The sequence below is a fragment of the Oncorhynchus mykiss genome, chromosome 5 (assembly GCF_057628025.1).
Source record: "Oncorhynchus mykiss isolate SJ-2025 chromosome 5, ASM5762802v1, whole genome shotgun sequence".
Lineage (NCBI taxonomy): Eukaryota > Metazoa > Chordata > Actinopteri > Salmoniformes > Salmonidae > Oncorhynchus > Oncorhynchus mykiss.
Window position 1 is genome coordinate 94,250,235 of NC_143026.1, and position 27,163 is coordinate 94,277,397.

Here is a 27,163-nt window from a genome sequence, read left to right on the forward strand (position 1 = left end):
TTTAAATACATTTGTAAAAATGTCTAAAAAAAATATTTTCACTTTTACATTTTATTTTTTTTTTTTCATTATTTTGTGTGTAGATGAGTGAGAGAAAAAAAAACGATTTAATCCATTTTTAATTCAGGTTGTAACACAATAAAATGTGGAATAAGTCAAAGGGTATGAATACTTTCTGTCGTCACTGCAGTTAACTTAATCAACATGGTTTATGATACATTTAGTGTAGCAATCCCACTTTAATATAATGTAATTCACATTTTATTAGGCTGCTTTTTTACAGCCCTCTTTTACATGCCTTTCCTGTTACTCACAGATGTTTGACGACACCACCTATCCTAATGCTGAAATAGAAACTGTGATGCTACAAAGAGAAAGGTTTGAGATGGGGTTGGTTGATATAAGGTATCCCTTCCCTTTAGACCTTAGGGTGGGCCAACTCGGGTTAGGCATTCCTCGGGTTAGGCCTTCCTCGGGTTAGGTCTTCCTCGGGTTAGGCCTTTCTCGGGATGGACCTTCCTCGGGTTAGGCCTTCCTCGGGTTATGCTTTCCTCGGGTTAGGCCTTCCTCGGGTTAGGCCTTCCTCGGGTTAGGCCTTCCTCGGGTTAGGCCTTCCTCGGGTTAGGCCTTCCTCTGGTTAGGCCTTCCTCGGGTTAGGCCTTCCTCGGGTTAGGCCTTCCTCGGGTTAGGCTTTCCTCGGGTTAGGCCTTCCTCGGGTTAGGCCTTCCTCGGGTTAGGCTTTCCTCGGGTTAGGCCTTCCTCGGGTTAGTTCTTCCTCGGGTTAGGCTTTCCTCGGATTAGGCCTTCCTCGGGTTAGGCCTTCCTCGGGTTAGGCCTTCCTCGGGTTAGGCCTTCCTCGGGTTAGGCTTTCCTCGGGTTAGGCCTTCCTCGGGTTAGGCCTTCCTCGGGTTAGGCCTTCCTCGGGTTAGTTCTTCCTCGGGTTAGGCTTTCCTCGGGTTAGGCCTTCCTCGGGTTAGGCCTTCCTCGGGTTAGGTCTTCCTCGGGTTAGGTCTTCCTCGGGTTAGGCCTTTCTCGGGATGGACCTTCCTCGGGTTAGGCCTTCCTCGGGTTAGGCCTTCCTCGGGTTAGGCTTTCCTCGGGTTAGGCCTTCCTCGGGTTAGGCCTTCCTCGGGTTGGGCCTTCCTCGGGTTGGGCCTTCCTCGGGTTGGGCCTTCCTCGGGTTAGGCCTTCCTCGGTTTAGGCTTTCCTCGGGTTAGGCTTTCCTCGGGTTAGGCTTTTCCTCGGGTTAGGCCTTCCTCGGGTTAGGCTTTCCTCGGGTTAGGCCTTCCTCGGGTTAGGCCTTCCTCGGGTTAGGCCTTCCTCTGGTTAGGCCATCCTCGGGTTAGACCTTCCTCGGGTTAGGCCTTCCTCGGGTTAGGCCTTCCTCGGGATGGACCTTCCCGTCAGGGTAACTGTGCTGGGTGTTACCTCCACTGGACCTACCTGCCATGCGTTGACTGTAACTGCCCTGATTATTTCCTGTGCTGGGTGTCTGAGATCAAAGTCTTCAGGCCATAAAGGGGTGCTGTCTGTGCTGTGTTGGCATAGCTCACTGTCCTCCTGTTTCCTGGTTCACAGTACTGTCTCTTTTATTTCTCTTGGTGGACTGGACAGGACAGACGGTGGCTGAGGACTGAACTGTCTACAGGACCAGGGAGAGCTTTCTAATAGACCTCTACAGCAATATAACCTCTACAGGTAAGACATGGGCTGCTGTAGTGGGTGGTTTGAACCGTAATTGTCTTAACTTAATGGGATTTAAATGGGATTTGATTCTTAATGGGATTTAAATGGGATTTGATTCTTAATGGGATTTAAATGGGATTCAGATTCTATTGAATCATTTGATTTCATACGAGACATTGAAACCTAAACTTAAATTAAATTTATTGGAGCAGGAATCACAAGGCCTTAACCATCAGCTGTCACAATGTGTCAATATTGTTTTACTGTAAAAAGGGAGTGGTCTTGGCTGACATGGCAGCCATTTTATACCACTGATATATTGTCTGTATCCAAAATGTCACACTATTCCCAGGATAGTGCAATACATTTTGACCAGGGCCCAACGTAGTGCACTTCGTAGTGCACTTTCCATACGATATGGATTCATACACACCTTTTCTCTCTAAATCTATAGATTGGAGACAAGACATTTTTTAATCATGGTGGTTTTGAGGAAGGTAAGATACCTATTACCGTACTCTTCTCGTACAACATGTTTGAGATGAGCTTGTATGATTAGTAACAGGATCTATCCTCAACATTGTCTTTGACAGAAAATATGTCACAGACTGAATTTAAACATTATTTCGGGAGAATAGTTCAAAGAAGCAATGTCTTTCATAGCATGTCTGTGTAGGTTGAATTTTCCATAGTTTTATCTCAGTATGTAGTCCAGTATTCTTAGTACTGACTATGTCCACCCCCCCCTCAGGGTGAATGGGTGTGGGTAGACTCCGGGCAGGGAGTGGCCATCGGAGCTGAGGTCAAGCTGACCGACACTGGAAAGCTGCAGCTCTTCGATGATGAAGGAAAGGTACTGTACCTAGTTACCTGTCCAATACCTACCTGTACCTCCTAACTGTCTACTGGAAGGTACTGTACCTAGTTACCTGTCCAATACCTACCTGTACCTCCTAACTGTCTACTGGAAGGTACCTAGTTACCTGTCCAATACCTACCTGTACCTCCTAACTGTCTACTGGAAGGTACCTAGTTACCTGTCCAATACCTACCTGTACCTCCTAACTGTCTACTGGAAGGTACTGTACCTAGTTACCTGTCCAATATCTACCTGTACCTCCTAACTGTCTACTGGAAGGTACTGTACCTAGTTACCTGTCCAATATCTACCTGTACCTCCTAACTGTCTACTGGAAGGTACTGTACCTAGTTACCTGTCCAATATCTACCTGTACCTCCTAACTGTCTACTGGAAGGTACTGTACATAGTTACCTGTCCAATACCTACCTGTACCTCCTAACTGTCTACTGGAAGGTACCTAGTTACCTGTCCAATACCTACCTGTACCTCCTAACTGTCTACTGGAAGGTACCTAGTTACCTGTCCAATACCTACCTGTACCTCCTAACTGTCTACTGGAAGGTACTGTACCTAGTTACCTGTCCAATACCTACCTGTACCTCCTAACTGTCTACTGGAAGGTACCTAGTTACCTGTCCAATATCTACCTGTACCTCCTAACTGTCTACTGGAAGGTACTGTACCTAGTTACCTGTCCAATATCTACCTGTACCTCCTAACTGTCTACTGGAAGGTACTGTACCTAGTTACCTGTCCAATATCTACCTGTACCTCCTAACTGTCTACTGGAAGGTACCTAGTTACCTGTCCAATATCTACCTGTACCTCCTAACTGTCTACTGGAAGGTACTGTACCTAGTTACCTGTCCAATATCTACCTGTACCTCCTAACTGTCTACTGGAAGGTACTGTACCTAGTTACCTGTCCAATATCTACCTGTACCTCCTAACTGTCTACTGGAAGGTACTGTACCTAGTTACCTGTCCAATATCTACCTGTACCTCCTAACTGTCTACTGGAAGGTACTGTACCTAGTTACCTGTCCAATATCTACCTGTACCTCCTAACTGTCTACTGGAAGGTACTGTACCTGTCCTGTACACCTGAATGATTTTGTGAAATATTGTTACGTGTAATGTCCTCTTTTTGGGCGTGTTTCTGTTTACTATTTTGCCTTGAACCACCAATAACTTCTCATGAGGACATTTATTTAGTATTTTTTTGTGTTATTTGAAGTGAAATGAAGAGCTGGATGTTTTTTTGATTTTTTTGTGTCGGTGAAATCTTTAGCCTCAGATTGAAATATTTCTCCTGATATTGTGATATATTGTGATATATTGTGATAGTGTCATTGATCGTTGCAGGAGCATGAGATCAACAAGAAGAAAGAGGAAGGATTCCGGCCCATGCACCCTACGTCTGTTAATGGAGTGGACGACATGATCAGACTGGGAGACCTCAACGAGGCCGGGCTCCTCAGGAACCTCCTGGTCCGACACAAGGACGGGATCATCTATGTTAGTATATTACATACATATATTGTGGTGTACTATGTCAATTATTTAGTCCCTATTCATTTCATTGTATCTGTAATCCACCCTGCTAAGTTCTTAAAACAATCATTCCCCCCCCCCTCCCAGCTGAGATGTGTGAAAGGTAGAACCAGGTAGAGTCAGGTAAAGTCAGGTAGAACCAGGTAGAGTCAGGTAGAGTTTGGTTAAACCAGGTAGAGTCGGGTAGAACCAGGTAGAGTCTGGTAGAACCGGGTAGAGTCTGGTAGAACCAGGGAGAACCAGGTAGAGTCTGGTAGATCAGGGAGAACCGGGTAGAGTCTGGTAGAACCAGGGAGAAACAGGTAGAGTCTGGTAGATCAGGGAGAACCGGGTAGAGTCTGGTAGAACCAGGGAGAACCAGGTAGAGTCTGGTAGAGTTTGGTTAAACCAGGTAGAGTCAGGTAGAGTTCGGTTAAACCAGGTAGAGTCGGGTAGAACCGGGTAGAGTCTGGTAGAACCAGGTAGAGTCGGGTAGAACCAGGTAGAGTCGGGTAGAGTTCGGTTAAACCAGGTAGAGTCGGGTAGAACCAGGTAGAGTTCAGTTAAACCAGGTAGAGTCGGGTAGAGTCGGGTAGAACCGGGTAGAGTCTGGTAGAGTCATGTAGAGTTTGGTAGAACCGGGTAGAGTCTGGTAGAACCAGGGAGAACCTGGTAGAGCCTGGTAGAGTTTGGTTAAACCAGGTAGAGTCAGGTAGAGTTTGGTTAAACCAGGCAGAGTCTGGTAGAACCGGGTAGAGTCTGGTAGAACCTGGTAGAACCGGGTAGAGTCAGGTGGAGTCTGGTAGAACTATGTGGAGTCTGGAAGAACCAGGTAGAGTCTGGTAGAAGCAGGTATAGTCTGGTAGAACCAGGTAGAGTCTGGTAGAGTCTGATAGAACCAGGTAGAGTCTGGTAGAATCGGGTAGAGTCTGGTAGAACCGGGTAGAGTCTGGTAGAACCGGGTAGAGTCTGGTAGAGTCAGGTAGAACCACATGTGTTTTTATTGACAGACCACTGATCATAAGTGATCAAACATTATGCAAAGACTCAACTGTCATCTTCTTGGTTAAAAAGAACCCCATTCACAATCAATTATATAAAACTAGTTTGTTCATGATGACTGGTGGTTTAGGCTCTAATGGAGACTCAGCACAGTATTCCTCTCTGGCTGAAGTGAATGCTCTGTCTGTGACAGATAGATAGACTTTGCCCTGTAGTTAGGATAATCACACTGGTGTTTGTCTCCATAGAGACTAATGTTCCTCTTATGTGTTGAATGAGAACGTTCCAGTGTTGCCCTGCCAAGCTGCCAACACCCTAAACCACTGTTTGTCTGCTTGCTTTCATGAATCAGGACTTGTTTGAAATATAGAAAACAGGGGACGATGTTTGGTTTGATATTTTATATAACGTTGCAAACATGAAATGTGATGTGGCTTCTGAACACCAAACGCATTGCAGTGACTTTCTAACCTTATAGATAGTAGGTTTTAGTATCATAACTGGGTAATAAAAAAGACCCAATGCAAATGTTTTTATTTCAATTATCAAATCATTTCTTACTTTACCGTAATAGATTTCTATTGAAATGGGCAACAAACACAAAAAAAACTATTTTTCAACCAAGACTTTTGCTAGGACTGTCTGGGAATGGTCTGAGTGGGAGGGGGGAGGGGGAAACTGAAAACTAGCTGTTATTGGCAGAGAGGTTTGGAACTGTCGATATTATTGGTCAATGAGTCAATTTAGTGCCTGGTGACGTCGCCATGGATAGCCGAGACTCCCGCCCTCATGCAGACCTGCTGATTAGAAGGTCCAGTGTAGATTGTATTTTCAACCAGCAACTGTCAGGAAATAACACTGATAAAAAAATAAATTTTAAAAAAGCTGTTGTACAATATGAGATAAAACACAGATAAAAAAAAAAAAAATGAATTCTGACTGCACTGGGCCTTTAAATGTCAAACCATTGGTTGTCTGGTTGTCATGGTATCTGGACAGTAAATCATAAACACTTCCTTGACTGAGTAGCCTCTCTGCGCTGTGTCCTGGCTGGAGGAGGTTGTATAGCCTCTTTCTCAGGCAAGCGAGACTAAGGGTTATACTGTAGCGTTACTCAATGTTGTTTTAATGGAATGGTGTTGTTGGACACACGCTCTTTTCATCAGTGGTGCCGCGTTCTGACGGACAACATCTCTCTCATTCTCACACAATAACAGACACTCACATCACCCATCTCAGTACCACTGCGTGTGTGACAGCCGCAACGTTCCTCTCTCTCTGTGTTGTGTCTAGACTTACACAGGCTCCATTCTGGTGGCGGTGAACCCGTACCAGCTGCTGCCTCTCTATACTACAGAGCAGGTGCATCTGTACACGGACCGCCGGCTGGGAGAGCTGCCGCCACACGTGTTCGCCATCGCAGACAGCTGCTTCTTCAACATGAGACGCAACAAGAAGGACCAGTGCTGTGTCATCAGGTCGGAGAGGGGGGAGAGGGAGGGAGGGAGGGAGGGAGGGAGGGGGAGGGAGGGAGGGGGAGGGAGGGAGGGGAGGAGGAAGGGGAGGAGGGGGGAGGAGAGGTAGGGGGAGGAAGGAGGGAGGGAGGAGAGGAGGGAGAGGGAGGAGAGGGAGGAGAGGAGGGAGGGGTGAGAGGGGGCAGATGGGTGAGAGGGGGAGGAGAGGGAGGTTGTATACACACATCAGTTCAACTAGATTTGGTGGAGTTGTCAACTAACTTGATTTCAAGGTGAAATCAATAACAAAAACACGTAACAGGTCATTGGGTTTAGGTCAAAAGTTGATGTAGCCTTAAAACAACCCGTGGCGGTTTTAGCACGTCGATCTTGTTGGGGGAAAACAACAACAACAAAGAAGGATGCATGTCAGCAAAGCCACTGCACAACACATGAATTGCTCTGTAACGGTGACAAACTGTTAGTGTCCCAACAGAACTGCCTCACTCAAGAAAACAGAGTCTGTGTTTGTATGCAGCTTTATTAACTCAATGACATGTATATATTTGTTTACATTGTTTGCAAACTGATATGTGACACGTATGCCAAAATAACATGCAATAAAGCCCCCCCCGACAAAAATAAATTAATAATAATATTTATAATCTGCCCCACCTGCCCTGAATATTTTTAAATGTAACCTTTATTTAACCAGGTAGTTGAGAATGACGGGTCGCCACTGAAAACAACAACAAAAAATGAAATGCAATCAGTTTTCAACATTGATTCAAACGTCCTCATATTGATTTTCTTTGGTGGAAAATTGAAGTGGAAACAACTTTTTGATTCAACACGTTTTTTTTGTTGCCACTGTGTGTGTGGGGCCATGCACCATGATAAAATCACCTAGAAGAGTACATTTAGACTGTTCCCTGTGTGTGTGGGACCATGCACCATGATAAAATCAACTAGAAGAGTACATTTAGACTGTTCCCTGTGTGTGTGGGGCCATGCACCATGATAAAATCAACTAGAAGAGTACATTTAGACTGTTCCCTGTGTGTGTGGGGCCATGCACCATGATAAAATCAACTAGAAGAGTACATTTAGACTCTTCCCTGTGTGTGTGGGGCCATGCACCATGATAAAATCAACTAGAAGAGTACATTTAGACTCTTCCCTGTGTGTGTGGGACCATGCACCATGATAAAATCAACTAGAAGAGTACATTTAGACTGTTCCCTGTGTGTGTGGGGCCATGCACCATGATAAAATCAACTAGAAGAGTACATTTAGACTCTTCCCTGTGTGTGTGGGACCATGCACCATGATACAATCAACTAGAAGAGTACATTTAGACTGTAATAGCCTTTTAAAAAAACAATGTTCCCTGTGTGTTTCAGTGGCGAGTCTGGAGCGGGAAAGACCGAGAGCACCAAGTTAATGCTGCAGTTCCTAGCTGCTGTCAGCGGACAACACTCCTGGATAGAACAACAGATTCTGGAGGCTAACCCTATACTGGAGGGTAAAGGCTTTGGGGCTGGTGTAAAGAGCATTTGATTTGATTTGATTTGATTGATTCATGCGTTCATCAGGCTTGGATCTTCTTGCACCAGAATAATCAATGAATGTGATTTCAATCTGTTCTCCCTGTGGACCTGTGGTCCCTTTATAATTACATTTTTATTATATTTTTTTCACCACCTTACAAACATATTTTAACTTCTGCTTATTCTTTCAGCCTTTGGCAATGCCAAAACCATCCGCAATGACAACTCCAGTCGTTTTGGGAAGTACATAGACATTAACTTCACTAAGGGCGGGGCCATCGAAGGGGCTAAGATAGAACAGTACCTCTTGGAGAAGTCTCGTGTCTGCAGACAGGTAGGAGACATGGATTTACATCCATACATACATGTACATCCATGAGAGAATGTCAATAAATATGTGTTACAATTAAAGGGGTGTGACAATTAAAGGGGTGTTACAATTAAAGGGGTGTGTCAATTAAAGGGGTGTGACAATTAAAGGGGTGTTACAATTAAAGGGGTGTGACAATTAAAGAGGGGGTGACAATTAAAGGGGTGTGACAATTAAAGGGGGTGTTACAATTAAAGGGGTGTTACAATTAAAGGGGTGTGTCAAATAAAGGGGTGTGACAATTAAAGGGGTGTGACAATTAAAGGGGTGTGACAATTAAAGGGGTGTGACAATTAAAGGGGTGTTACAGTTAAAGGGGTGTGACAATTAAAGGGGTGTTACAGTTAAAGGGGTGTGACAATTAAAGGGGTGTTACAGTTAAAGGGGTGTGACAATTAAAGGGGTGTTACAGTTAAAGGGGTGTTACAGTTAAAGGGGTGTGACAATTAAAGGGGTGTTTGTTTATCAGGCCCCTGAGGAGAGGTAGTGTGTTCTGTGTGTTGAGATTGTGTTTGTTTGTCAGGCCCCTGAGGAGAGGAACTACCACATCTTCTACTGTATGTTGATGGGGATGCCAGCTGAACAGAAGAAGATCCTGTCTCTAGGCAACGCCTCCGAGTACAACTACCTCACCATGGTAACAATCACACACACGACTATGTAGTACAACTACCTCACCATGGTAACAACACAGAGTGGACAAAACATGATGAACACCTGCTCTTTCCATGACATAGACTGACCAGGTGAATCCAGGTGAAGTCTATGATCCCTTATTGATGTCACCTAAATCCACTTCAATCAGTGTAGATGAAGGGGAGGAGACGGGTTAAAGAAGGATTTTTAAGTTGTGAGACAATAGAGACATGGATTGTGTGTGTGTACCATTCAGGGGGTGAATGGGCAAGACAAAATATTTAAGTGTCTTTGAACGGGGTATGGTAGTAGGTGCCAGGGGCACCAGTTTGTGTCAAGAACTGCAACGCTGCTGGGTTTTTCACACTGAACAGTTTCCCGTGTGTATCAAGAATGGTCCACCACCCAAAGGACATCCAGCCAACTTGACACAACTGTGGGAAGCGTTGGAGTCAACATGGGACAGCACAATATTAGGAAGGTGTTCTTAATGTTTGGTATACTCAGTGTATATGCTAATAGTTTGTATTTACATGTATTGTGTTTATGGACCTCATTGGTACTACTACCAACACCTGGGATAGAATAAACTTAAATCCCTTATGGCTAGTTAAATAAAGATTAAATTAAGGCCTCCCGGGTGGCGCAGTGGTTAAGGGCGCTGTACTGCATCGCCAGCTGTGCCACCAGAGACCATGGGTTTGCGCCCAGGCTCTGTCGTAACCGGCCGCAACCGGGAGGTCTGTGGGGCGACGCACAATTGACATAGCGTCGTCCGGGTTAGGGAGGGCTTGGCCGGTAAGGATGTCCTCGTCTCATAGCGCACCAGCGACTCCTGTGGCGGGCCAGGCACAGTGCGCGCTAACCAAGGTCGCCAGGTGTACGGTGTTTCCTCTGACACATTGGTGTGGCTGGCTTCCGGGTTGGATGCGCGCTGTGTTAAGAAGCAGTGCGGCTTGGTTGGGTTGTGTATCGGAGGATGCATGGTTTTCAACCTTCGTCTCTCCCGAGCCCGTACGGGAGTTGTAGCGATGAGACAAGATAGTAGCTACTAAAACAATTGGATATCACGAAATTGGGGAGAAAAAGGGGGTAAAATTCACACCAAAGAAAAATAAAGATGAAATAAAAATGAACAGTGCTTCTGTATGAGTTGTGAATGGATAATTGTTCATTGATGTAAATGGGGACCAGATGCATCAGTATCATCCTTGTTCTGAGCCTGGTTGTTGTCGTTCTGCGTTGTCAGGGTAACTGCACCAGTTGCGATGGGCGTGATGACATTAAGGAGTACGCCCACTTCCGCTCGGCCATGAAGATCCTGATGTTCTCTGAGAATGACTCCTGGGAGATCAACAAACTGCTGGCCGCCATTCTGCACCTGGGAAACGTCCACTTTGAAGGTCGGGATCAGGGAGGAGAGGTTTGAAAGACAGGATCAGAGAGGAGAGGAGAGGTTTATATGTCTGAAGGTCAGGATCAAGGAGTAGAGGAGAGGTTTATATGTCTGAAGGTCAGGATCAGGGAGTAGAGGAGAGGTTTATATGTTTGAAGGTCAGGATCGGGAGGAGAGGTTTCTATGTCTGAAGGTCAGGATCAGGGAGGAGAGGTTTATATCTTTGAAGGTCAGGATCAGTGAGGAGAGGTTTATATGTTTGAAGGTCAGGATCAGGGAGGAGAGGAGAGGGTTATATGTCTGAAGGTCAGGATCAGGGAGGAGAGGTTTATATCTTTGAAGGTCAGGATCAGGGAGGAGAGGAGAGGTTTATATCTTTGAAGGTCAGGATCAGGGAGGAGAGGAGAGGTTTATATGTCTGAAGGTCAGGATCAGGGAGGAGAGGTTTATATCTTTGAAGATCAGGATCAGGGAGGAGAGGTTTATATCTTTGAAGATCAGGATCAGGGAGGAGAGGAGAGGGTTATATGTCTGAAGGTCAGGATCAGGGAGCATAGGTTTATATCTTTGAAGGTCAGGATCAGGGAGAGTTTTATAATTTTGCTCTATTCACCCTATTCCTTGCATCTCATGCCCTAGGAGTGGGACTTTACCCTAACCCCTCTCTCCTGCCCTAGGATTGGGACTTTACCCTAACCCCTCTATCCTGGTCTAGTATTGGGACTTTACCCTAACCCCTCTCTCCTGGTCTAGGATTGGGACTTTACCCCAACCCCTCTCTCTTGGTCTTGTATTGGGACTTTACCCCAGCCCCTCTCTCCTGGTCTTGGATTGGGACTTTACCCTTAACCCTATATCCTGGTCTAGTATTGGGACTTTACCCCTGACCCCTCTCTCCTGGTCTAGTATTGGGACTTTACCCCAACCCCTCATCTCTTCTTGGACCTACTACTATAATAAGGTTTAGAAGGAGGTGATAAAAACAGGATGTGAGGAATCATGGAAAGACAAGTTGAGATAGAGCCATGGTTTGGGGCTGTTGGGGAGGAAGACATTTTTTTGCATGTCAAATCCACTGGGCCGTTGAAGTACCTACTGTAACTGACTTCGGTATCTTTGATCCTTCCAGCCACCATTTTGAATAATCTGGAGAGCTGTGACATCATGACGTCACATCATTTCAACATGGCAGTCAAACTTCTGGAGGTGAGCCTGTCACTAACCTCAATCCCAGCCTGTCACTAGCCTCAATCCCAGCCTGTCACTAGCCTCAATCCCAGCCTGTCACTAGCCTCAATCCCAGCCTGTCACAGGCCTCAGTCCCAGCCTGTCACTAGCCTCAATCCCAGCCTGTCACTAGCCTCAATCCCAGTCTGTCACTAGCCTCAATCCCAGCCTGTCACTAGCCTCAATCCCAGCCTGTCACTAGCCTCAATCCCAGCCTGTCACTAGCCTCAATCCCAGCCTGTCACTAGCCTCAATCCCAGCCTGTCACTAGCCTCAATCCCAGCCTGTCACTAGCCTCAATCCCAGCCTGTCACTAGCCTCAATCCCAGCCTGTCACTAGCCTCAATCCCAGCCTGTCACTAGCCTCAATCCCAGCCTGTCACTAGCCTCAATCCCAGCCTGTCACTAGCATCAATCCCAGTCTGTCACTAGTCTCAATCCCAGCCTGTCACAGGCCTCAGTCCCAGCCTGTCACTAGCCTCAATCCCAGCCTGTCACTAGCCTCAATCCCAGCCTGTCACTAGCCTCAATCCCAGCCTGTCACTAGCCTCAATCCCAGCCTGTCACTAGCCTCAATCCCAGCCTGTCACTAGCCTCAATCCCAGCCTGTCACTAGCCTCAATCCCAGCCTGTCACTAGCCTCAATCCCAGCCTGTCACTAGCCTCAATCCCAGCCTGTCACTAGCCTCAATCCCAGCCTGTCACTAGCCTCAATCCTAGCCTGTCACTAGCCTCAATCCCAGCCTGTCACTAGCCTCAATCCCAGCCTGTCACTAGCCTCAATCCCAGCCTGTCACAGGCCTCAGTCCCAGACGTTCTAGATGTCTCCGTACCTCGGAAACTGCTTTCGGTTCTCAGGAATACGATAGGTTACACAAGAATATCACGTGATATCTGTTGGCTCCAGACTAACCTGTCACTGACCTCTGTAATGTCCCTCTCTGTGTGTGGTTCAGGTGGACCCCAAGGCCCTGGAGAAGAGTCTGACCCAGCGTTCCTTCATGACCTCCAGGGAGAGTGTGACCAAACCTCTCACCTCAGCCCAGGCCATGGACGGCAAAGACGCATTTGTCAAGGTGAGGCTGGTACCACTTCTTGTCTTGGCAAATTGAGTGACAATGAAATGACAAGACGGCACAAACTGATCTGGGACCAGGCTAGGTAATGTGACCATAGGAGTTGACAAGACGACACAAACAGATCTGGGACCAGGCTAGGTAATGAACATAGGAGTTGACAAGACGACACAAACAGATCTGGGACCAGGCTAGGTAATGAACATAGGAGTTGACAAGACGACACAAACAGATCTGGGACCAGGCTAGGTAATGAACATAGGAGTTGACAAGATAACACAAACAGATCTGGGACCAGGCTAGGTCATGACCATAGGAGATGACAAGACAACACAAACAGACCTGGGACCAGGCTAGGTAATAACCATAGGAGTTGACAAGACAACACAAACAGACCTGGGACCAGGCTAGGTAATGAACATAGGAGTTGACAAGACGACACAAACTGATCTGGGACCAGGCTAGGTAATAACCATAGGAGTTGACAAGACAACACAAACAGACCTGGGACCAGGCTAGGTAATAACCATAGGAGTTGACAAGACAACACAAACAGACCTGGGACCAGGCTAGGGGACTGCATGTGCTCCTACTAAGATCATAATATATCTGGAGTTGAAATCAGACGCTCTTCTTTGTGAACCTTTTCTGTCATTAGTTAAAAATATAAACGTTATCATCTTTGATGCTTGGCAAGCATATAATTATGTCTCTAAGATAATGTATGATAATGTACAATACAAATAGGGGGGTACAATGCAAATAGGACAGTATGATAATGTTTGCTAGTATTATGCTCTGTTGCTCTGTATTCCACCAGGCCATCTATGGTAGGCTGTTTGTCTGGGTGGTGGGGAAGATCAACAAGGCTGTGTTCAAGCCTCCTCCTGAGGACACTAAATATGTCAGACAGTCTATCGGTCTGCTGGACATCTTTGGCTTTGAGAACTTCAACAAAAACAGGTCTGTACCGTCACAAAATAATTCATTCATTCCCACAGGGGGAATTAAGGGTTGCAAAATTCCATTAACTTTTCCAAAAAAATCCCAATTTTTTTTGAAAAAATTGACACAATGTATTTTACAATAGATATATTTTATATGTTTTTAATCCCATCCTTCAGCTAACATCTATCTCTGAATCCCATCCAGTCCCATCCTTCAGCTAACAAATAACAAATGATCTAATGGCTCTGTCTCTTTGCAGCTGAATCTGCAGAGCTGGGATGGTCGTATCCCCCATATATATCTATATATACAGTGCCTTGCGAAAGTATTCGGCCCCCTTGAACTTTGCGACCTTTTGCCACATTTCAGGCTTCAAACATAAAGATATAAAACTGTATTTTTTTGTGAAGAATCAACAACAAGTGGGACACAATCATGAAGTGGAACGACATTTATTGGATATTTCAAACTTTTTTAACAAATCAAAAACTGAAAAATTGGGCGTGCAAAATTATTCAGCCCCTTTACTTTCAGTGCAGCAAACTCTCTCCAGAAGTTCAGTGAGGATCTCTGAATGATCCAATGTTGACCTAACTGACTAATGATGATAAATACAATCCACCTGTGTGCAATCAAGTCTCCGTATAAATGCACCTGCACTGTGATAGTCTCAGAGGTTTTGAATCCTGCGTTGTTCTGCATATCGGTTCATAAACCATGTGCCATGGAATCGGTACATTGAAAATCTCTTCCCAACTATTTTGCAACCCGTGCAGCACAGCTGTCAGTTCACGACTTTAGTCTCCCTAACGTCGGCCTTTGACTTTAGTCGTCGTGCTAAAGTGTGTCGAACCAATCTTTTGATTATTGTGTGGGTCGTTCGCTCGTTTCGTTACAGTTTTGAGCAGCTGTGCATCAACTTCGCCAACGAGCAGCTGCAGCAGTTCTTTGTGAAGCACGTCTTCAAGCTGGAGCAGGACGAGTACGCCCGCGAGAACATCGTCTGGAAGCACATCGATTACAACGACAACCAGAGAACACTGGACGTGCTGGCCAACAAGTCTCTTAACATCCTGGCACTTATCGACGAGGAGAGCAACTTCCCCAAGGTACCTGGTCTCCGCCTTGTACTTTAAAAACCACGTCTCAAATGGCACCCTATTCCTTATGTAGTGCACTACTATAGACCAGGACCCTATGGCTCCGTATTCCCTATATAGTGCACTACTTTAGACCAGGACCCTATGGCTCCATATTCCCTATATAGTGCACTACTTTAGACCAGGACCCTATGGCTCCATATTCCCTATATAGTGCACTACTTTAGACCAGGACCCTATGGCACCCTATTCCCTACATAGTGCACTACTTTAGACCAGGACCCTATGGCACCCTATTCCCTATATAGTGCACTACTTTAGATCAGGACCCTATGGCTCCATATTCCCTATATAGTGCACTAGTATAGGACCCATAGGGTTCTGGTCTATAGTAGTGCACTATATAGGGAATAGGGTGCCATTTGTGATGCAAATTAATTCAGTGACGCTTAAACTACTTATTTTGGTTGCCGTTTCCCAATTACACTGTGCTCTGAAGTACCCACTTCACGTGCAACTGATTATAAGGCCTATGATGTTATTAGCCCCTGTGGATAGGCCAGGGAAGAGACCCATAGCTCTAAAGTGCAAGTAACATTCCGAGTGAGGCCCTGTGATAGACTAGCGTCCTGTCTAGGTGATGTTCGTGTACATCAAGCTGCCTCAAGCTACAGAAACAAAAAATAGTCTCTTACGCTATGGGCCGTTCTGGCTCGGTCAAGTGGAAAGGTCCTAACGCTTCGGGTTCTGTTGTCTGTCTGTCTGTCTGTCTGTCTGTCTGTCTGTCTGTCTGTCTGTCTGTCTGTCTGTCTGTCTCTCTGTCTCTGTCTCTGTCTCTGTCTCTGTCTCTGTTTGTTTAGGGTACAGATACTACCATGATCAACAAGATGAACCAGGTACATGGGAAGGGCGATGTCTACGTTCCCCCTAAAAACAACCATGACACCCAGTTTGGAATCCAGCATTTCGCCGGGGTGGTCCACTACGATTCAAAAGGTATCCCAAAAGATTAAGACGCAAACATCGTATGGCTAGACTCTAAACTGTAATGACAGAGTTTGTACCTGTGTTGGATTGAGATCCACTTGACTTATTTCAACCTGCCCACTATTTGTGTTTGATATAATCATTATGAAGTCTGTATAATGTAATCTGCGTCCCAAGATGGCACCCTATTCCCTATTTGCCCTGGTCAAAAGTAGTGCACTATGTAGGGAATAGTGTGCCATTTGGGACAAGCACTAGTATAGTCTCATGTTGTTATTTAGGTTTCCTTGAGAAGAACAGAGATGCTCTGAGCACTGACCTCATCCAACTGGTGGAGAAATCGTCCAATAAGATGCTAAAGCAGGCATTCCAGAACGAGCTCTCCTCCAATGGCGAGATAGCCAGCGCCAACCCCAAGATGACCATCACTCCCAAGAACTCTCTACGGGTCAGTGGAACCCTGGGAACCCCGTGGAAAGGGGCCTAGGAAACCCCTGGAGCAGAATCAATATAACACAGATACCCAGCGTCAAAGCTGCTTCATTGGTTCCTCTATATCGATTATTTTCAGTGTTTAAACGATTAAAACCAGTTATAGAGTATGTAGAAAGGATAATGTGTATATATATATACTAACAATCCCCAAAGTGAAAACTAGACAGTCAGGGAGAATCAAAAATTCCCAAAATGTCATGATATGGGGCACCCATTGATTTTATTTCATGTTTGAGTCACTCGGATACAGTAGCATAAGAACATGGCATCAGGAAATTTGCTTTTAAACTGTAAAACATATTTAGAATCTCAGCCTCGTGGTAAAACATGTAGAATTGCTGGAAATGTGCTTTAAAATAGCTACATTTTAGAGTCACTCAGATACAGTAGCATAAGAATACATACACTCTCTCTGTCTCTCTGTCTCGGTCTCTGTCTCTCTCTCTCTCTTGTCTCTCTGTTGCTGTCTCTCTGTCTCTCTCTGTCTCGGTCTCTGTCTCTCTCTGTCTCGGTCTCGGTCTCTGTCTCTCTCTGTCTCGGTCTCTGTCTCTCTCTCTCTCTTGTCTCTCTGTCTCGGTCTCTCTGTTGCTGTCTCTCTGTCTCGGTCTCTGTCTCTCTCTCTCTCTGTCTCTGTCTCTCTGTTGCTGTCTCTCTCTCTCTGTTTCTCTGTCTCTCTCTGTCTCTCTGTCTCTCTGTCTCGGTCTCTCTGTTGCTGTCTCTCTGTTTTTCTCTCTCTCTTGTAGTAACCAAAAAAGTGCTAAACAAATAATTATATATTTTAGATTCTTCAAAGTAGACTCCCTTTGCCTTGATGACAACATTTCACACTCTTGGCATTCTCTCAACCAGCTTCACCTGGAATGCTTTTCCAACAGTCTTGACGGAAATCCCATATATGCTGAGCACTTGTTGTCTGCTTTTCCTTTACTCTGCTGTCCAACTCATCACAAACCATCTCAATTGGGTTGAGGTCAGGTGATTGTGGAGGCCAGGTCATCTGATCAAGCACTCCATCACTCTCTTTCTTGGCCAACTAGCCCTTACACAGATGATAGTCCCTCTAAGTGCAAACCAGATGGGATGGCGTATCAAGTGTGCCTTGATTTCTAAATTAATCACTGACAGTGTCACCAGCAAAGCAACCCCACACTATCACACCACCTCCTCCATGCTTCACGGTGGGAACCACACATGCAGAGATCCTCTGTTCACCTACTCTGCGTCTCACAAAGACACGACAATTGGAACCAGAAATCTCAAATGTAGACTCATCAGACCAAAGGACAGATTTCCACTGGTCTAATGTCCATTGATCGTGTTTGTTGGCCCAAGTAAGTCTCTTCTTCTTATTGGTGTCCTTCAGTAGTGCTTTCTTTGCAGCAATTCAACCATCAAGACCTGATTCACACAGTCTCCTCTGAACAGTTGCTGTTGAGATGTGTCTTTTACTTGAAATCAGTGAAGAATTTATTTGGGCTGCAATCTGAGGTGCAGTTAGTTAACTCTAATGATCTTATCCTCTGCATCAGAGGCAACTCTGGGTCTTCCTTTCCTGTGGTGGTTCTCATGAGAGCCAGTTTCATCATAGCGTTTGATGGTTTTTGCGACTGCACTTGAAGAAACTTTAAAAGTTCTTGAAATGTTCCGTATTGACTGACCTTCATGTCTTAAAGTATTTATGGACTGTTGTTTCTCTTTGCTTATTTGAGCTGTTATTGCCATAATATGGACTTGGTCTTTTACCAAATAGGGTTATCTTCTGTATACCACCCCTACCTTGTCACAACACAACTGATTGGCTCATACGCATTAAGAAGGAAAGAAATTCCACAAATTAACTTCTAACAAGGCACACCTGTTAATTGTAATGCATTCCAGGTGACTACCTCGTGAAGCTGGTTGAGAGAATGCCAAGAGTGTGCAAAGCTGGCATCAAGGCAAAGGGTGGCTACTTTGAAGAATCTTAAATCTAAAATATATTTTGATTTGTTGACCACTTTTTTTGGTTGCTACATGATTCCATATGTGTTATTTCATAGTATTGATATCTTCACTATTATTCTAACAAATGTAGAAAATAGTACAAATAAAGAAAAACCCTGGAATGAGTAGGCGTGTCCCAACATTTGACTGGTACTGTGTATTCTGTATACTGTATATATATATATTTATATTTCTGTCTTGATATATTTCACTCTCTTTCGTTCTCTACAGCAGCTAACGGTTGATGCTAAGAAGCGTGCTCCTACGTTGAGCGGCCAGTTCCGTCAGTCCCTAGACGCCCTGATGAAGACCTTGACCGCCTGCCAGCCCTACTTCATCCGCTGCATTAAGCCCAACGACTTCAAGAAGCCTATGGTGTGTCAGAAGTCCTATTTCAATTAGGGATAATGTGTACTTCTATGGTTTTAGTACAGTCACCTTAATCAATTATGATGTTTTGAAATGTCTGTCACTCATTGTAACTGTCCAGTAAAAAAAAAAAAATCACACTTTTTTAAAAGTTCATATTCTCTTAACTCGTACCCAGATAATGTTGTTGTTGTCTCATCCTATACTCGTATTTCTGGCCAAAACATAAATTGGAGAAAAAAAAGACTCCTAAATCCCCACCTCAAACTTGTATCTCAGACTGTTTTCAAAAATGTTTGCTATTTCATCATAGAACATGATGTCATGTCGGCTCACGGACTGAGCTGGCCAATCAACGGTCTAGTCACATTCATATTTTTAATGACCATTATATGCCCACACCATTCTGTTGTTGGGATACTCCCACACCATTCTGTTGTTGGGGTACGCCCACACCATTCTGTTGTTGGGATACACCCACACCATTCTGTTGTTGGGATACTCCCACACCATTCTGTTGTTGGGATACTCCCACACCATTCTGATGTTGGGATACTCCCACACCATTCTGATGTTGGGGTACTCCCACACCATTCTGTTGTTGGGGTATTCCCACACCATTCTGTTGTTGGGGTACTCCCCCACCATTCTGTTGTTGGGGTACTCCCACACCATTCTGTTGTTGGGGTACGCCCACACCATTCTGATGTTGGGATACGCCCACACCATTCTGATGTTGGTGTACGCCCACACCATTCTGATGTTGGGGTACTCCCACACCATTCTGATGTTGGTGTACGCCCACACCATTCTGTTGTTGGTGTACTCCCACACCATTCTGTTGTTGGTGTACGCCCACACGATTCCAACACAGAAAATCTGCTTTTGAACATACTCAATTACCATATTTCACTCATATTGTAATTAAATATTGGTATTTCATAGAAATATGGAAACAATTGATTGAATTGATTACTTTAACATCCATTTTTATCTCAAACTGTTTCTCCTATGAGACCATCCCACTGGCCTAAAGATGGACTGTATGCTTCCCTGTTTTAGCTGTTTGACAGGAATCTGTGTATGCTTCCCTGTTTGACAGGGATCTGTGTATGCTTCCCTGTTTGACAGGGATCTGTGTATGCTTCCCTGTTTGACAGGGATCTTTGTATGCTTCCCTGTTTTAGCTGTTTGACAGGGATCTGTGTATGCTTCCCTGTTTTAGCTGTTTGACAGGGATCTGTGTATGCTTCCCTGTTTTAGCTGTTTGACAGGGATCTGTGTATGCTTCCCTGTTTGACAGGAATCTGTGTATGCTTCCCTGTTTTAGCTGTTTGACAGGGATCTGTGTATGCTTCCCTGTTTTAGCTGTTTGACAGGGATCTGTGTATGCGTCAGCTGCGCTACTCTGGGATGATGGAGACCATTAGGATCAGGAAGGCTGGCTATCCTATCCGCTACACCTTCGATGAATTCCTGGAGCGATATCGCGTGCTTCTCAAAAGCAGCCTCTGTGACCCCAAAGTGGTGAGAAGAAATGTTGCTGTTTATATTGTTGTTGTCGTTATTGTTGTTGTTCATTGCGTCACTGCAACTTTGCTCCATCTTGTGTCTCAAACAACTTCCGGTGAAATTGCAGAGCGTGAAACTCAAATTCTCATAATAAACATACATAAAAGATACAAGTGTTATACACCAGCTTAAATATAAACTTCTTGTTAATCTAACTGCTGTGTCAGATTTCCAAAAGGCTTAGCGGCGAAGCAAACCATGCGATTATCTGAGGACAGCGCCCAGCAGACAAATCATTACAAACAGTAACAAGCCAAGTAGAGGAGTAACAAAAGTCAGAAATAGCGATAAATTGTATCACTTACCTTTGATGATCTTCATATGGTTGCACTCCGAAGACTCCATGTTACACAATAAATGTTTGTTTTGTTCGATAATGTCCCTCTTTATGTCCAAAAACCTCAGTTTTGTTGGTGCGTTTTGTTCAGCAATCCATTGGAACAAAGCGAGGTCACAACAGACAGACAAAAAATCTAAATAGTACTATAAAAGTTCGCAGAAACATGTCAAACAATGTTTAAAATCAACCCTCGGGTTGTTTTTGTCATAAATAATCAATAATATTTCAACCGGACAAAAGCTTCGTCAATAGAAACGGAGAAACAAGAAAGGCGTACTCCTGATCGCTCACTGTCCACTCATTGAAAGTGCTGTATCTCCCTAATTTTTCAGAGTAAAAGCCATATCAGTTCTGTTATACTCACAGACATCAATTGAACCTCTTGATATTAAGGGGCAGTATTTTGATGTTTGGATGAAAAATGTACCCAAATGAAACTGTTATAAACTATTTCTCAGGCCCAGAAGCTAGAATTTGCATAAAATTGGCAGATTAGGATAGAAAACACAAAATATTGTCTGTGAGTATAACAGAACTGATATTGCAGGCGAAAACCTGAGGAAAATCCAACCAGGAAGTGCTGATTTTCTGAAACCTCTCTCTTCCATTGCATGCCTACCCTCCATTTAAAGGGATATCAACCAGATTCCTTTCCCTATGGCTTCCACATGGTGTGAACAGTCTTTAGACATAGTTTCAGGCTTTTATTCTGAAGAATGAGACAGAATGATCACATCGCGTCAGTGGATATCTGGGTGTCCTTATATTTTTGAATGCGTGAGCAGCTTGGAGCAGACCTTTTCTGTCTCTCTATTGAAAAAAGCTACCGTCCGGTTGAAATATTTTAGATTATTTATTGGAAAAACAACCTGAGGATTGATCATAAAAAACGTTTGACATGTTTCTACGAACTTTACGGATACTATTTGGAATTTTCGTCTGCTCGTCGTGACCTGCACGAGCCTGTGGATTACTGAACAAAACGCGCCAACCAAATGGAAGTATTTAGGATATAAAATAATCTTTGTGGAACAAAAGGAAAATGTATTGTGTAACTGAGAGTCTCGTGAGTGCAAACCTCCGAAGATCATCAAAGGTAAGCAATTAATTGTATTGCTTTTCTGACTTTCGTGACCAATCTACTTTGCTGCTAGCTGTTTGTAATGTTTTGTCTGCTGAGAGAGCTGTCCTAACATAAACGCTTGGATAGCTATCGCTGTAAAGCTTTTTTGAAATCTGACACGCCAGGTGGATTAACAACAAGCTAAACGGTGTTTTGCTCTATTGCACTTGTAAAAAATGTAATATTTTTTGTAATTTAATTTGAATTTGGCGCTCTGCAATTCAGTGGATGTTGATAAAAATAATCCCGCTAAACGGATTGATGCGCCAAGAAGTGAACAGTTTTGGAAACTTTAGAGTGTTTTCTATATACATATCCTAGCTTCTGGGCCTGAGTAGCAGGCAGTTTACTTTGGGCATGCTTTTCATCCAAAATTCCGAATGCTGCCCCCTATCCTAGAGAAGTTAAATATGATCTGCAATTAGCTTCATAACATGGCATGTAAAGAAAATGTATATTTTTCCTAGGAATCTCCACAGAAATGCGCTGAATGGATCTGTAAGACCGTTCTTGCTGGACAAGATGGTGACTGGAAGACCGGCAAGACAAAGATATTTCTGAAGGTAACCATGCTGACCTCTCACAGATAACTCTAATATCTAAATAGTATGGTTGTCCAGGTTCCAGGTTTAAAGAATGAAGGAGTGGTTGATTCATGAATGGATGGATGGTTGGATGGTTGATAGGATGGATGGATGGGGATGGATGGACGGATGGATGGATGGATGGATGGATTGGTGGATGGATGGATGGATTGGTGGATGGACGGATGGTAGGATGGATGGATGGATGGTAGGATGGATGGATGGATGGATGGGTGGATGGATGGATGGATGGATTGATTGATTGATTGAGCTTTCCATTCCTCTAATCTCAGGACTTCCATGACACTATGCTGGAGCTGGAGAGAATGAAGGAGTTGAATGAGAAAGCCCTTCTGATACAGAGGGTCCTGCGAGGCTACAAATATCGGTATGGTATAGGGCCAAGCAGCTGAATATACTGTCTCTACATTGAGCCATATGACCCCTGGTCAGAAGTAATGCATTATACAGGGAATAGGGGTGCCGTTGTGGATGTAGGCTATTGTAGTCTTGTGATGTGACAGTCCATTGAGATGTCCTTGTCTTCGATATGTAGGAGACAGTTCCTGAGACAGAGGTCCTCCGCGCTGGTCATTCAGAAAAACTGGAGAGGCTACAAAGGCAGAAAGCTCTACAGAGTGGTGAGTTACCGGCTGTTAACGCATTCCACATAGAGATCAAAGACAATATATAATAACGCATTCCACATAGAGATCAAAGACAATATATAATAACGTATTCCACATAGAGATCAAAGGCAATATATAATGACGAACGTAAACGCACCGGAAACATATTACAAGACTGTTAGGACCGTTTAACAGGAAACATATTAGACTGTTAAGAACGTTTAACAGGAAACATATTAGACTGTTAAGAACGTTTAACAGGAAACATATTAGACTGTTAAGACCGTTTAACAGGAAACATATTAGACTGTTAAGAACATTTAACAGGAAACATATTAGACTGTTAAGAACGTTTAACAGGAAACATATTAGACTGTTAAGACCGTTTAACAGGAAACATATTAGACTGTTAAGAACGTTTAACAGGAAACAGCCTGTTAAGAACGAGTAACAGGAAACATATTAGACTGTTAAGAACATTTAACAGGAAACATATTAGACTGTTAAGACCGTTTAACAGGAAACATATTAGACTGTTAAGAACGAGTAACAGGAAACATATTAGACTGTTAAGACCGTTTAACAGGAAACATATTAGACTGTTAAGAACGTTTAACAGGAAACATATTAGACTGTTAAGAACGTTTAACAGGAAACATATTAGACTGTTAAGACCGTTTAACAGGAAACATATTAGACTGTTAAGAACATTTAACAGGAAACATATTAGACTGTTAAGAACGTTTAACAGGAAACATATTAGACTGTTAAGAACGTTTAACAGGAAACATATTAGACTGTTAAGACCGTTTAACAGGAAACATATTAGACTGTTAAGAATGTTTAACAGGAAACATATTAGACTGTTAAGAACGTTTAACAGGAAACATATTAGACTGTTAAGACCGTTTAACAGGAAACATATTAGACTGTTAAGAACGTTTAACAGGAAACATATTAGACTGTTAAGAACGAGTAACAGGAAACATATTAGACTGTTAAGAACATTTAACAGGAAACATATTAGACTGTTAAGACCGTTTAACAGGAAACATATTAGACTGTTAAGAACGAGTAACAGGAAACATATTAGACTGTTAAGACCGTTTAACAGGAAACATATTAGACTGTTAAGAACGTTTAACAGGAAACATATTAGACTGTTAAGAACGAGTAACAGGAAACATATTAGACTGTTAAGAATGTTTAACAGGAAACATATTAGACTGTTAAGAACGAGTAACAGGAAACATATTAGACTGTTAAGACCGTTTAACAGGAAACATATTAGACTGTTAAGAACGAGTAACAGGAAACATATTAGACTGTTAAGAACGAGTAACAGGAAACATATTAGACTGTTAAGAACGAGTAACAGGAAACATATTAGACTGTTAAGAACGTTTAACAGGAAACATATTAGACTGTTAAGAACGAGTAACAGGAAACATATTAGACTGTTAAGAACGAGTAACAGGAAACGTATTAGACTGTTAGGACCGTTCAACAGGAAACATATTAGACTGTTAAGACCGTTTAACAGGAAACATATTAGACTGTTAAGAATGTTTAACAGGAAACATATTAGACTGTTAAGAACGAGTAACAGGAAACATATTAGACTGTTAAGAACGAGTAACAGGAAACATATTAGACTGTTAAGAACGAGTAACAGGAAACATATTAGACTGTTAAGAACGTTTAACAGGAAACATATTAGACTGTTAAGAACGTTTAACAGGAAACATATTAGACTGTTAAGAACGTTAAGACCGTTTAACAGGAAACATATTAGACTGTTAAGATTGAGTAACAGAAAACATATTAGACTGTTAAGACCGTTTAACAGGAAACATATTAGACTGTTAAGAACGAGTAACAGGAAACATATTAGACTGTTAAGAACGAGTAACAGGAAACATATTAGACTGTTAAGACCGTTTAACAGGAAACATATTAGACTGTTAAGAACGAGTAACAGGAAACATATTAGACTGTTAAGAACGAGTAACAGGAAACATATTAGACTGTTAAGGACGAGTAACAGGAAACATATTAGACTGTTAAGAACGTTAAGAACATTTAACAGGAAACATATTAGACTGTTAAGAAGATTTAACAGGAAACATATTAGACTGTTAAGAACATTTAACAGGAAACATATTAGACTGTTAAGAACGAGTAACAGGAAACATATTAGACTGTTAAGAACGAGTAACAGGAAACATATTAGACTGTTAAGAACATTTAACAGGAAACATATTAGACTGTTAAGAACATTTAACAGGAAACATATTAGACTGTTAAGAACGAGTAACAGGAAACATATTAGACTGTTAAGAACATTTAACAGGAAACATATTAGACTGTTAAGAACGAGTAACAGGAAACGTATTAGACTGTTAGGACCGTTTAACAGGAAACATATTAGACTGTTAAGAACGTTTAACAGGAAACATATTAGACTGTTAAGAACATTTAACAGGAAACATATTAGACTGTTAAGAACGTTTAACAGGAAACATATTCGATTGTTAAGAATGTTTAACAGGAAACATATTGGACTGTTAAGAACGAGTAACAGGAAACATATTAGACTGTTAAGAACGAGTAACAGGAAACATATTAGACTGTTAAGAACGAGTAACAGGAAACATATTAGACTGTTAAGAACGTTTAACAGGAAACATATTAGACTGTTAAGAACGTTTAACAGGAAACATATTAGACTGTTAAGAACGTTAAGACCGTTTAACAGGAAACATATTAGACTGTTAAGAACGAGTAACAGAAAACATATTAGACTGTTAAGAACGTTTAACAGGAAACATATTAGACTGTTAAGAACGTTTAACAGGAAACATATTAGACTGTTAAGAACGAGTAACAGGAAACATATTAGACTGTTAAGAACGAGTAACAGAAAACATATTAGACTGTTAAGAACGTTTAACAGGAAACATATTAGACTGTTAAGACCGTTTAACAGGAAACATATTAGACTGTTAAGAACGAGTAACAGGAAACATATTAGACTGTTAAGAACGAGTAACAGGAAACATATTAGACTGTTAAGAACGTTTAACAGGAAACATATTAGACTGTTAAGAACGAGTAACAGGAAACATATTAGACTGTTAAGAACGAGTAACAGGAAACATATTAGACTGTTAAGAACATTTAACAGGAAACATATTAGACTGTTAAGAACATTTAACAGGAAACATATTAGACTGTTAAGAACGAGTAACAGGAAACATATTAGACTGTTAAGAACGAGTAACAGGAAACGTATTAGACTGTTAGGACCGTTTAACAGGAAACATATTAGACTGTTAAGAACGTTTAACAGGAAACATATTAGACTGTTAAGAACATTTAACAGGAAACATATTAGACTGTTAAGAACGAGTAACAGGAAACATATTAGACTGTTAAGAACGTTTAACAGGAAACATATTAGACTGTTAAGAACGAGTAACAGGAAACATATTAGACTGTTAAGAACGAGTAACAGGAAACATATTAGACTGTTAAGAACGTTAAGAACATTTAACAGGAAACATATTAGACTGTTAAGAACGTTAAGAACATTTAACAGGAAACATATTAGACTATTAAGAACATTTAACAGGAAACATATTAGACTGTTAAGAACGAGTAACAGGAAACGTATTAGACTGTTAGGACCGTTTAACAGGAAACATATTAGACTGTTAAGAACGTTTAACAGGAAACATATTAGACTGTTAAGAACATTTAACAGGAAACATATTAGACTGTTAAGAACGTTTAACAGGAAACATATTAGATTGTTAAGAATGTTTAACAGGAAACATATTAGACTGTTAAGAACGAGTAACAGGAAACATATTAGACTGTTAAGAACGAGTAACAGGAAACATATTAGACTGTTAAGAACGATTAACAGGAAACATATTAGACTGTTAAGAACGTTTAACAGGAAACATATTAGACTGTTAAGAATGTTTAACAGGAAACATATTAGACTGTTAAGAACGAGTAACAGGAAACATATTAGACTGTTAAGAACGAGTAACAGGAAACATATTAGACTGTTAAGAACGAGTAACAGGAAACATATTAGACTGTTAAGAACGATTAACAGGAAACATATTAGACTGTTAAGAACGAGTAACAGGAAACATATTAGACTGTTAAGAACGAGTAACAGGAAACATATTAGACTGTTAAGAACGAGTAACAGGAAACATATTAGA

At 42.5% G+C, this 27,163-nt stretch overlaps 1 protein-coding gene across 5 annotated transcripts in view; it reads left to right on the forward strand.

Moving 5' to 3' along the window:
* The first annotated feature begins 639 nt into the window (after nt 1-639).
* The window catches only part of LOC110523043 (unconventional myosin-VIIb), a 68,979-nt gene continuing 42,455 nt past the window's right edge, over nt 640-27,163 (forward strand). For 2 of the 5 annotated variants that reach the window (XM_036978946.2, XM_036978948.2), the window contains exons 1-20: nt 640-1,698; nt 2,141-2,183; nt 2,438-2,539; nt 3,914-4,066; nt 6,377-6,561; nt 7,941-8,062; nt 8,279-8,421; nt 8,981-9,094; nt 10,343-10,496; nt 11,619-11,695; nt 12,673-12,792; nt 13,613-13,755; nt 14,639-14,849; nt 15,701-15,836; nt 16,109-16,275; nt 18,537-18,680; nt 20,043-20,201; nt 22,177-22,272; nt 22,587-22,681; nt 22,850-22,934. In XM_036978946.2, coding sequence (XP_036834841.2) covers nt 2,166-2,183; nt 2,438-2,539; nt 3,914-4,066; nt 6,377-6,561; nt 7,941-8,062; nt 8,279-8,421; nt 8,981-9,094; nt 10,343-10,496; nt 11,619-11,695; nt 12,673-12,792; nt 13,613-13,755; nt 14,639-14,849; nt 15,701-15,836; nt 16,109-16,275; nt 18,537-18,680; nt 20,043-20,201; nt 22,177-22,272; nt 22,587-22,681; nt 22,850-22,934 — 2,424 coding nt within the window. In that variant the 5' untranslated portion in view covers nt 640-1,698; nt 2,141-2,165. Of the gene's footprint in view, nt 1,699-2,140; nt 2,184-2,437; nt 2,540-3,913; nt 4,067-6,376; nt 6,562-7,940; nt 8,063-8,278; nt 8,422-8,980; nt 9,140-10,342; nt 10,497-11,618; nt 11,696-12,672; nt 12,793-13,612; nt 13,756-14,638; nt 14,850-15,700; nt 15,837-16,108; nt 16,276-18,536; nt 18,681-20,042; nt 20,202-22,176; nt 22,273-22,586; nt 22,682-22,849; nt 22,935-27,163 lie in introns of those variants that run through there. The other 3 variants (XM_036978947.2, XM_090236472.1, XM_090236473.1) reach the window with 3 other exon arrangements.